This window comes from Nicotiana tomentosiformis, chromosome 12 (genome assembly GCF_000390325.3).
Source record: "Nicotiana tomentosiformis chromosome 12, ASM39032v3, whole genome shotgun sequence".
Lineage (NCBI taxonomy): Eukaryota > Viridiplantae > Streptophyta > Magnoliopsida > Solanales > Solanaceae > Nicotiana > Nicotiana tomentosiformis.
Genome location: NC_090823.1, coordinates 130,960,625 through 130,972,956, shown reverse-complemented (window position 1 = coordinate 130,972,956; position 12,332 = coordinate 130,960,625). Strand labels below are relative to the sequence as shown.

At 35.4% G+C, this 12,332-nt stretch overlaps 1 protein-coding gene across 1 annotated transcript; it reads left to right on the top strand.

The window, feature by feature from the left end:
* Positions 1 to 4,066: 4,066 nt before the first annotated feature.
* LOC138903407 (uncharacterized) lies at positions 4,067 to 5,943 on the top strand. The gene is made up of 3 exons (XM_070191381.1): positions 4,067 to 4,356; positions 4,796 to 5,103; positions 5,501 to 5,943. The coding sequence occupies exons 1-3, from the start codon at positions 4,067 to 4,069 to the stop codon at positions 5,941 to 5,943; spliced, it is 1,041 nt and encodes a 346-aa protein (XP_070047482.1).
* The last annotated feature ends 6,389 nt before the right edge of the window (positions 5,944 to 12,332 follow it).

The following is a 12,332-nucleotide window of genomic DNA, read 5'->3' as shown; positions in this document are numbered from 1 at the left end:
AATGCTTGTATCACAATCCCAATTAAAACATTTGATCTTCAAAAGGCTTGAGAAGAGAAGCACATCCTGTTCAATTTTGGCGTAGATTCTTAAGAGTTTCTTTAAAGTAACTTCATGCTCATTATGACTATTGTGCCGACGAGTAATATTGTCCCAGTTCAGGGATGTCAGGAGTTTTCCCTTAACTACAACTTTGTGGTATAATCTGCCCCTCAACCATTGAATCGTTTTTTGATGTTGCTCATTCTTTTCTGCTTCTTAATATAGACAACAACAATAAATTATGAACTTGAAACTATTGATGTTCGTTAATGCAACTAACACAAATGCAAAACATAAATAATTACCTTGTTTCGAGGAACATGATTATTTGCTGATAATCTATCTAAAATTTTAGGGAGAGATGTTGACGTAAGAATTAAGAATTATAGGACAATGTAAGTTATACTTCCTGAGCAGAAAAGAGCATGTTGAGTTACAACATATGCTAGAAGATAGTAACGTAGCACTCTTAATTACGAACACAGTAAATTACATATAAACGCTTTGTCGCTTAAAGCGGTGATGCAAGGTGAGGCGAGGCCATGTGCTTCACATAAATGTGCGCTTCAAAAGGTGATGTTCAAAGTGTCCCTATGAGAAACGGTTCTTTAAACCTCAACTTTGAAGAGTCTGATTAATAAATTGAATGCCAAAATTTGATTAGTATAGTAATACTTTCATATATATGTGGCATTTTTTAATTTCCGTAAGTAGTGCGCTTCATTTTTCGTTTTTCGCTTTAAGCCCCATTGACCTTATCGCTTCTTTGCGCTTTTAAAACACTGCAATGCACCAAATGACTACTCATATTGTACTAGTGCAAGATTTTCTCTCTTTTCTGCAATATAACAAAAACCTTGCAACTTCATCAATCACCAGCAAATGTCATAACCAACATCTACTCTACTTATGCGTATCTATCCATTTAGCAATTAAAAAATGGAATAAATAAAGTGTGGCAAGTGTCGATAGATTCAATTCTTGGTCACAAAGCTGTGTGCAATACAGTGGCAGAAGCAAAGATTTTTCTTTTTTTTTTGGTTATTTCAGCCTCTTATGTGAGTAAGGTTTTCCTTTAACTTCCTCCTATTTATTATCATCTCTATATCTTGATGTATAACTAGATAAATTGATGCTCAATTCACAGGTTGAGGTAGCACTCCAATCAAACAGAAACAGTGTAAGACCATCTAAAAGCTAAAGAACCATTGATCAATTTTAGAACATCACTATGTAAAATAAAACACCAGCAAACTATAAAACAATATTACTGGACAGCAAAAAAGATTGCCGTTCCCTTCAAATAACTGCTAGAATGATGCTTGATAAGCAACATCCGGACTTAACATTGCTTACTTGGCAACACTAGCAAACCCATTAAAGTTTATAGTTTAATCGGTTGCTTTTTATGAGTGTAGATAGAGATTGAAAATGGGAAAAGGCCTTGTTTTTTAGCAGATTTAGAAAGAGAAAGGAGAGTGAAGAACGAGAAAGCTGTGATTACCCGTAAGAAGAACCGTAGGGATGGCCAATGGGGCGGGGCAGGACAAAACCTAAATGGGGCAGGGCAGGGGAGCATCTAAATGGGGCGGGACAGGACAAAACCTTTATGGGGCAGGGCAGGGGAGCATCTAAATGGGGCGGGGCGGGGCGGACGGGGCGGGACAAGGCAAAACTTCATTTCTAGAAAATTCAAATGGGGGAGGGCAGGTAGCAAGTCAAAATTTTATCCAAAAATAAGGTTTCCTCTTAGGAAAAACATGATTTACAGCTTGTTTTCATGAGCTCGCAAATGGGCCTTTCATCAGAATCTCCCAAATGGGTCTTGCGTCAGAATATTTTGAATTGGATATATCACTTATACATTGAGCATTTCTTCTAAGCAACTTAAATGTTTGAATCAAATAGGACTTTCTTGTAACTTTTTCTTCATCTTTTAATTAGGTTATGCAAATTGCCACACCATCACAATAAGAAAAGTAACAATTTAAGCAAGAATATGTTGATTTTGGAAATAAAATGAAATGGGTATGAGAATAAAATTTCACCATCTTGACTTAGGAAGTAATTCATTAAATGAGAGTAAATTCATTAATGAAAACAAATGGGTAGGAGTAAAAAATTCACTATCTCCTCCTCTAATTCGATTTCACGGAGATGGGAGAATAAAGAGTGAGTTGGCAACGGGACACACTCTCTCTTTTCTTTTCTCTTCAATTATCTAACATAGTCCTAGTGGTTAGTGGTATGAGTGAATTGCTCTAGTGATAAGCACATTCCACTTCCAACCAAGATGTTGTGAGTTCGAGTCATCCTAAGAGCAAGATGGGGGGAGTTATTGGAGGGATGAAGCCGAGGGTCTATCGGAAACAGTCTCTCTACCCCATGGTAGGGGTAAGGTCTGCGTACACACTATCCTCCTCAGACCCCACCAGTGAAATTATACTGGGTTGTTATTGTTGTATTGTTGTATCTAACATAGTCCCTATTATACTATGAAAAAAATTAAAACTATGAAAAGGGACCTATAGTTACAATTTACTCCCTCCGGTTCATAATAAGTGATTTTTTGGCCTTTTTGTTTTTGTCTAAAATAAGCGATTTTTCTAGATTTTCAGAATGAATTAATTATTTTTTTCTTACATTACCCTTGAAGTAAATAATGTTAGAGTACGTGTTAGGGATGTTTACGTGAAGATATAATAAATATTAATATGATTAATTTCATTGTTAATTAATCTTAAAAAGTGAATTTCTTAATTTATATGAAAACATCTAAAAAAAATTACTTATTATGAACCGGAGAAAATAACAGTTATAAAAATAAAAATGGACCACATTTCCATACATAGAACCAACAAAAACAGTAGTAATCTATTTCCCATAAACAATTCGGCACCCAAAACCCAATACAACCATAAACCACATAAAATTACACATGCAAATAAAATATAAACTAAAACAGTACGCCAACCAGCATAAAACACATATAAATAAAGAAATTTTTAGATTTGATCCAGCACCCAAAACCTTAGAATCTGAAATTCATAAAAAATTTAGCTGAATCCCTAACAGAAATTATACAGTTTCAGAACTACTTAAAACTTAAACAAAGATTGTATCAAGTAAATTTCTTACCTTTGTAGTTGAAACCCTAAGCAGCAGACATGAGCCTTTCTTTCTGATACAAAGGAAAAAGAAATTTTCAGAAATCACTATTGTTTAATAACTATTAACTTGTTATAACTATCATTTACTTAATTACTTCCTATAGCTATCTTTTCAGTTGTTATGGAATGTATTCGATGTATTCAAGCTACTGTATTCATGAATACAGTAGCAAAACTCGGCGAAAAAATAGGACAGTCCAGCTATCATCCGTTGTATTCATATGTATTCGCGAGATGTATTCAAGAATACAGTAACGACAATCTGCATAAAAATAGGCCTCTCCAGCTGTTTAAAAACGAAAAGTGAATCAATTAACGTGATAAACTCCTAATATAACTCAACAAACTCAATTATAACACGCAAAATTATTAATCCAGTTAATGAAAACATTTCTCAGACGAAAAACACCCAAAAAACAGAGCAATCTTCAGAGATTCAGTCCATCTTTTTTTTCGTCGTATCGTTCGAGGAATTTTTATCGCGTTGATATTGTACGAGGTTCTGCTAGGAATTCATACAAGTATCTACAGAAATAGACTGAAATTCGATTTTTCAGAAGGCAAGTTTAACCGTGCTACTGCGTCATTCTGGCAAATGGAACATTGAGAATAGCTATGTCGATTATTCGATTGATGGGATACTGATAAAGGAGTATGCGTTGTACAATGATTTGGTTGCTTCAATTTCGAAGCAACTTGCCATAGATTTGAGCTCAAAGTCAATTAAAATTGAATACAAAGTGGAAGAAAATTGCACGCCAATGAAAATACACAACGACATGGGTTACAGGGTGTATGTATAGTTGAAAAAGGAGAACAAAGAATTCGGGATGTATCCATTGTGTATAACAACAATGGGTAAAAAAATTGTAGCCGGAGAAAGCTTAATTCAACGCAACCTAGTGCAACTAGACGAAATAGATGGGGTGAATAAATTTAATACACTTGCTCTTGAGTTAGTAAACTCAGGTGAACCAATTGAGGTTTTCGAACCGGAAAGGGATTTGATTATTTCAAAAACTAATCAAAGAGAGATCATGGCTGGACAAGTATATAAGGATAAGGCCACATTGAAGGCGGTGATGGAGCAATATGCAATTGCTGAAAGGTTTCAATTCCGGGTTGATAGGTCTAATGCTATCAGGTTCGAGTGTTTTTACTTTCAACCTCTTTACCAATATGTTGTATTCAACTGTATGGATATGTATTCTCTAGTTGTATAATGTATTCATGGTAGAATTTTAAAAAATACAGCATATATAATCTTGTATTCATAATATATGCTTTCTTTCATGTTATGTTTCTGTATCAGTATTTTTGTAATTGAGTGTTTTGAAACATTTATATGAGAACTTAACTATTTATATTAATGTATGTTTATATATTTTTTTATGCAATGTATTCAAAAAATAATTATAGTATATTTAATAAGCATACATTGTATTTTGTTGTATGTTTTTATATACAAAAATTTATTGGCAAATGAAAATGTTGTGTGTATGTAGCCAAATCAGTTGTAGGATCTATTTATATTTTATATCCATATATAACCAATCGTATGTATAACACAAATGTATTTGCAGCTATATATTATTATGTATTTCAGAGGATTGTGAATGGAGATTTAAGTCTTCTAGTATTAACAAATCACAAATGTTCAAAGTGAGGGAGTTCAATGATAAGCATACATGTCCGTTGAAGGATAAGGTGTATGAGCAATGTCAAGCAACTAGTAGGTTGATTGGTGGTATGATTAGGTCTAAGTTTATTAATCATAAGAGGAAATACACGCCAAAGGATATAATTGATGATGTGAAATCAGACTTTGGTGTAGATGTTAGTTACATGTTGGTGTGGCATGCTAAAGAAAAGGCAGTGAATTTTTTGAGAGGTGAACCAGTTGATTCATACAATTAATTATCAGGGTACTTGTATACACTGGATATGACATATCCTAGTTCGCATAATAAAATGGTAAAATCACAGAAAAATGAGTTAATGTATTTGTATATATCGTTGTATGCTTTTATAAAGGGGTTCGATTACTGTAGACCCATCGTGGTTGTGGATGGCAGCCACCTAAAATCGGCATACATAGAGACATTCGTCTCGGCTAGCACGTTGAATGGTGCAGGTGAATTAGTTAAAAAAAATATATACAGATTAACATAAAATATTATAATTTGACTTCTCAATACAACTTGAATGAAATTCTTTTTTTTTATATATATATACAATTATATTTACATGACATATATTGCCACTGGCATATGGTGTTATTGATTCAGAGAACGATGCTGCTTGGTTGTGGTTCTTTAAGCAATTCAAGGTAGCTTATGGTGAGCGGGAAAATATGTACATCGTTTCAGATAGGAATGAGAGTATCATCAAATCTGTATCGAGAGTGTATCATACGGTACCCCATTTTGCTTGTATATGGCATCTATGGAACAACGTATATAAGAAATTCAAAAAGAGTCATGCAAAGTTGAGCGAGGTATACTTCTCGATGGCAAAAACATACACTCAGGATGAATTTGATAGTCTAATGGAAAAGATGGAGAAGGTAGATATTCAGGTGAAAGAATACTTGAAATTAGCTGGATATAAAAAGTGGGCTAGGTTGTATGTACCCGTTAACCGGGGATGGACTATGACGTCAAATATTGCTGAGTCAATCAATTCCGCACTTGTATCAGCAAGAGAATTGCCAATATACGACTTGCTATAAAAAGTTAGGAAGATGTTTGGACGTTGGAATTGCAGCAATCGGAAAGAAGCTTCACACACGTACACAACGCTTGAGAAAAAAATACCAGGAGATCCTTACTTTGAATGAGGCATTGTCTACACGCATGACTGTAAGTTTGTTTTTGCTACAAGTCCTCGCATCATGTATTTATGCCTGATATATCATGTATTTATGCCTGATACAATCTTTACTATTAACATACTGCATGCTTTTATTATAATAGCACTTGTGCAAGTATTCTATTTTATGAAACGGTTGTAAAAACTGCTTATTATATGTTGATAATACATGTTACTACAATTGTATTTCATTAGTTGTATTCAATGGTTTTATTTTTGTACTGACAGTATTTTACTGTATTTCACAAATAAATGTATTCACTTTTTCTGTCTGTTAAAATAGTGTTTTTATTTAGTGTATTTTAAATATATTTTCATTGTATACATGTATATTGTATGTCATTGTATTTCATACATACGTGTATTAAATTTAATATTCTGTCAGATTAATATTTGTTGACATTTAGTGTATTTTAAATGTTTTTTTATTGTATACATATATACTGTATTTAATACGTTTGGTCTTTGATAGATACATGACTTTTACAAAAGTCCACAGCTTATATTTCTTTGTTTAATGTAGGTTGTACCATCGACTGAACACTTACATATGGTGAATGATGAAGGAAGATATTGCATCGTTTGCCTCCTAGAGAAAAAAATACAATTGTGGGCGGTTCCAAGTTGACAAATTACCATGCCCACATACTTGGGATGTCTTGAAAAGCAATCTCTAATGCCGAAAGATTATTGCTCGGACTATTACAAACCAAAGTATGTTGTAATGTTATACGAGGTGCCCGTATATCCACTGCCTGACCGAAGTGAATGGAATATACCAGCACATATATCAGAGGAAGTTGTCTTACCACTCAAATGGAAAAGACCTCCTGGAAGGCCAAAGAAGAAGCGCGATAAGCCGTTAAGTAAATTATTTCAGAAGAAAAATCAACATTCGTGTAGTATATGTGGGTAGGGAGGACATAATAAGCGTAATTGTAGAAATGCTCCACGTAGGAATTAGTTCATGTTCTAATTTTAATTACTGCAATAACGATATGTCATAGATTTGTTCAATTACATATTGATTTATTAGTGTATTGGATTCTTACGGGATGATTTTTTTAAGTTCATATTATTAAATTGAACGATATTATTTTTCGTGGTATCTTTACAAATTGATTTATATACAAGTGTGAGGTATAGCAGGACATGTATAGTGCAATACATTAAATACATATTGCTTATACATCTGAATACATATATACATCTGAATATATAACTTGTATTAATTGAAAAAAATATGAATACATTCTATAATACATTAAATACATACTGTTGAATACATATTGCTGGACAAAACAGTGAAACAAAGTGAAGCTTGAGATAAAGTACAGACTTTGAATATAGTGAATTACATTGAATACAGTGAAATACAATGAATACATTAAAAAAAATAGAAAACACTAAGTACAATGAATACAGTGAAATACAGTGAATACAACGAAATACATTGAATACAGTGAATATATTAAAAACAGAGAAAAACTAAATACAATGCATAAAGTGAATACATGACTTGTGATACAAATTTATTGTTGAAACACAGTGAAGCTTTAGATAAAGTGAATACACTGAATATAACATAATATATCAATTAATAGCATAACATAAAGGTTGTTATGTTGTAACGACCCGACCGGTCGTTTTGAGAATTACAACCTCATTTCTCAATTTACTGCTCAAATTATACTTTACAGTTATTGTGTGAATTGTCGGGATAATTGGTTCGGGTCCGGTGAGGTTTTGTAATGAATTGGAACACTTAGTTCCAAGGTTTAAAGCTTAAGTTAAAATAGTGATCGGATATTGACTTATGTGTAAACGACCCCGGAATGGACTTCTGATGATTCCAATAGCTCTGTATGGTGATTTTGGACTTAGGAGCGTGTCCAGAAAATTATTTGGAGGTACGTAGTAGAATTAGGCTTGAAATGCTGAAAGTTGAATTTTTGGGAAGTTTGACCGGGGGGTTGACTTTTTGATATCGGGTTTGGAATCCGATTCTTAAAATTGGGATAGGTCCATAATGTGAAATGTGTCTTGTGTGCAAAATGTGAGGTCAATCGGGCTTGATTTGATAGGTTTCGACGTTGTTTGTAGAATTTAGAAATTTCAAAGTTTATTAGGCTTGAATTGGAGTGTGATTTGTAATTTTGACGTTGTTTGATGTAATTTGAGACTTCGAGCAGGTCCGTATTATGTTATGGGACTTGTTGGTATGTTCGGACAGGGTTCCGAGGGGCTCGGGTGAGTTTCGGACGAGGTTCAGAGCATTTTGGAAGTTTTGGCTAAGGCTGAAAGTTTTCTGGTTCTGGTGTGGCTGCATCTGCGGAGTGTTGGGCGCAGGTGCGGAGCCGCAAAATCGGCAGTGCCATCGCAGAAGCATGGAGGGAGCTGGGCGTGAGGACCGCAAATGCGGGTGCTTGGACGCACCTGCGCAATCGCAGATGTGACCATGGCCATCGCAGAACCGGCCAGCCTCGCAAATGCGCGCCTTCTTCTGCAAAAGCGAGGGTCGCAGGTGCGACCTGTTGTCCGTATCTGCGAAAGTGCTGGACAAAACCCTTTAAGTTCGGGGTTTCCCTATTTTTCACCATTTTCGGATTTTGGAGCTCGGTTTGGGCGATTTTGGAGAGGAAGTTTTTCACACAACTTGGGGTAAGTGTTCTTGATTCCCTTGTGATTATATTTCATGAATTAATCTTAATTTTGGTGTAAGATTATCGAATCTTCAAGAGAAATAGAAGGAAATTTCTATAATGTCACAAAACAAAATTTTCAAGTTTGAATAACGATTCGGAGTGAGATTTGAGTGAAATTAGTATGGTTGAACTTGTAATTGGATGGGTTATCGTATTTTGTGAGTTTCGTCGGATTCCGAGACGTGGGCTCCACGGGTGAATTTTGGGGCGTAATTTCGGATTTTATGAAAAATATTAGTATTTTAATATGGAAGTAATTCCTATAAATTGTGTGGACTGAATCAAATTAATTGTGACTAGATTCGAGTCGTTCGGAAGTTGTTACGCGCATAATAAAATTTCTGGAGCATTGTTTAGCTTGCTCGACATTGGATTCGGCTTGTTCGAGGTAAGTAACTCTTCTAATCTTGGAGCTGAGGGTATGGACCCTGAATATATGTATTTTGTAAATTGTTAGGAGGTAACGCACATGCTAGGTGATAGGCGTATGGGCGTGCACTATAGAAATTGTGACATAATTATTTCTGTGAAATTTTTGTAGTTAAATAATCTTGGCATCTTCCATGCGGTTATATGTGTTAAAGAAATTAAGCTGAAAAGTATATTAAAAATCATGTTGAGGCTATGTGCCAGTATTATTGGGACCCACAGAGGTCATATTGCTGTGAATTATTTGTTTTATATTAAAAATTCATATTCAGTCATATTCATGTCATTACATATCATATCTCAGTCCCTGTTGTTATTTATTGATACATCGTATCATCATTTTCGAGCTATTTTCATGACATTGTGAGCCCATGAGAGAGAGACCAGAGAGAATGATGACTGAGTGAGGCCGAGGGCCTGATTGTGAGGTTAATTATGGGATCGGACTGCACGCCGCAACATGCCAGATTGGCTTTATTATAGCAAGTGAGTTGTCCGCACGGATTCGGATATTATTATAACACGTGAGTTGTCCGTGCGGATCCAGATATTATTATAGCACGTGAGTTATCCGTGCAACATGTGAGTTGTCCGTGTAGATTATAGCGCTTGGGCTGAAGGAGCCCCTTCGGAGTCTGTACACACCCTTAGTGAGCGCAGGTACCTACTGAGTGCGAGTGCCGAGTGCGAGTGCTGAGCGATTGGGAGGACTAAGTGACTGGGAGGACTGAGTGAAATGATACTCTGAGAGTATGCATATGATTTTATCACTGAGTTGCATCGCATTGACATGCACACATGACATACAGGCATAAAGATGGATTTTTCTCATGCTGTACAGTATCACATCATTCATAATTTCTCACATATGTTGACAGATGGGCAAAGTGATGTATTTTTTTTATACGGGTTATCTGGAAAGAAAATGAAACATCTCATTTATTATTTAAAGGATTTTGGGAAAATCACAGTTTTCAGACTTACTCATATTTTGGTGATTTTAGTGAAATGAATTGAGTTTTACTATTATACTTGAAAAGAAAATATTTATTTTTCCGGAACTGTGAACGAACTGAGCATTTTATTATTGAGTTATTCTTCGTATTGCCTCAATTTTTATTGTTATGAGATTTTTTCTGGATATTGTTTTGGGCTATTGGTTTTGGACCCGACTTTGGTAAAAGCTCGTCACTACTTTCAACCTAAGGCTATGTTTGTTACTTACTCAATGCATGGGGTCGGTTGTACTGATACTACACTTCTGCACATTGCGTGCAGATGTTGCTATGTTCGTTGGGAGTTGGATCTGAAGATGTACGTGTGCTCCTATTGTAGCTGCCTCTTGTTCATGGCACCTTTAGATTATAAAAAAACTCTGTTTATTTACTTTTCAAATAGAAGATGTATCTACTTCATATCCGCTTTGTAAATTCTATTCTTAGAAGCTCATAATTTATACTACCGGTTCTTGGGGGAATGCATAAGATTAATATCTTTATTTAATTAAACAGCTTTAATAATTGTTATTGGAATTGGATAGTTGAAAGTTGTCTTACCTAGCGGCTTGGATTTGGTGCCATCACGGCTAGTTGGATTTTGGGTCGTGACATATGTCACGACCCAAACCGATGGGCCGCGACGGGCACCCGGTACCTTACTCAACCGAGTACCAACGTAACGTATCCTTCTTATTACTTCATCATATACACGTGACATACGGGCCTAATAGGCCAACATGATCATTTATAAATTCAAAACATAGGCCGACAAGACCGTACAATCTTTCACGTACATGACATTTGTCTACAAGCCTCTAAGAGCACATAATTGTCATAAAGGTCTGGACAGAGCCCCGCCATACCAAACCATATACATCTAAATCATACTGACCAAACAAGCAACTCCGGAGCAACGGAGTGCACCAATATCTTCTGCTGAGTTGATCGCCTACTCGGAGGACTCTCGACCTGTCCATCGAGACCTGCGGGCATGAAACGCAGCGTCCCTAGGTAAAAGGGATGTCAGTACAAATAATGTACCGAGTATGTAAGGAATGAAAATCAGTAAATAATAGACATGAGAGAAACATGGAGTAAAAGACTCGACATGTACGTCTGCATAGCTCTGTGAATCATTTTATTTTTATAATGTCATGCATATGTGTGTAAATTTCATACCATGCATAGGTATATATGTTCATAACATCATCAAGCCTCTGAGGGCATCCAATCACATCAATTCGGCCACTGTGGACAAATCATCAACGTATACCAACTGATCAGGTAGTGGTGCGTATATAACGCCATAACCTTTTCCCATATCCCATATATATATATATATATATATATAATATACGCGTATATAACGCCATCAGGTCATGGGTCAATGTACATATACAAATGCATGAAATGCATAAGAAATACGTTAATAAGACTTTCTCGGAATGTCATAAATATAACATGCCCGTCGGATAAATTTTATCAAATATGTATTTTTCTGAGACCCATGAACAGAAGATATAATAATAATTCACATGGGGAATCAAGAATATAGACACCCCTAATATTTCTATGAATAGATTCATTTATGAAAATTGTGCATTTGCTCGTTTCGTTTGTATCGTATTGATCATGCCAAAAGAAAGAAGGGATGGCCTTAACATACCTGAGCCGATTCTCTTGACAATCCCTCTAACACACGTCTTATCCTTACTTCTGTCATAAAACCTTGTCGCTTTACTATACATTAGCTTACGACCTATATATATCTATTTATATTACTCGCAACCTTCCTTCAACTTGTTTGCACCATAGATTTTCTTATGTTATTTTGGAACATCAAGCGAGACATCACATCGTCTCTAACTCTTCTTTACTCTCTTGGCTAGATCTCTCGGTACCTAGAAATCATAGGCTGGAAGATATGCCACTGATGATGCCGCTATCATTCCTTGATATTGAATCCCTACGCTTCTAGCCCGAAGTATGGACTATTCACAACCTTCTGCATTTGAGTATCTCGTACGTTGTTCACCTTCACTTTACATACCTTAGAATCTCGCATCACATCTTCTATCTCTTTCATGACCTCCCTTCCACACATGTATAATTTATAT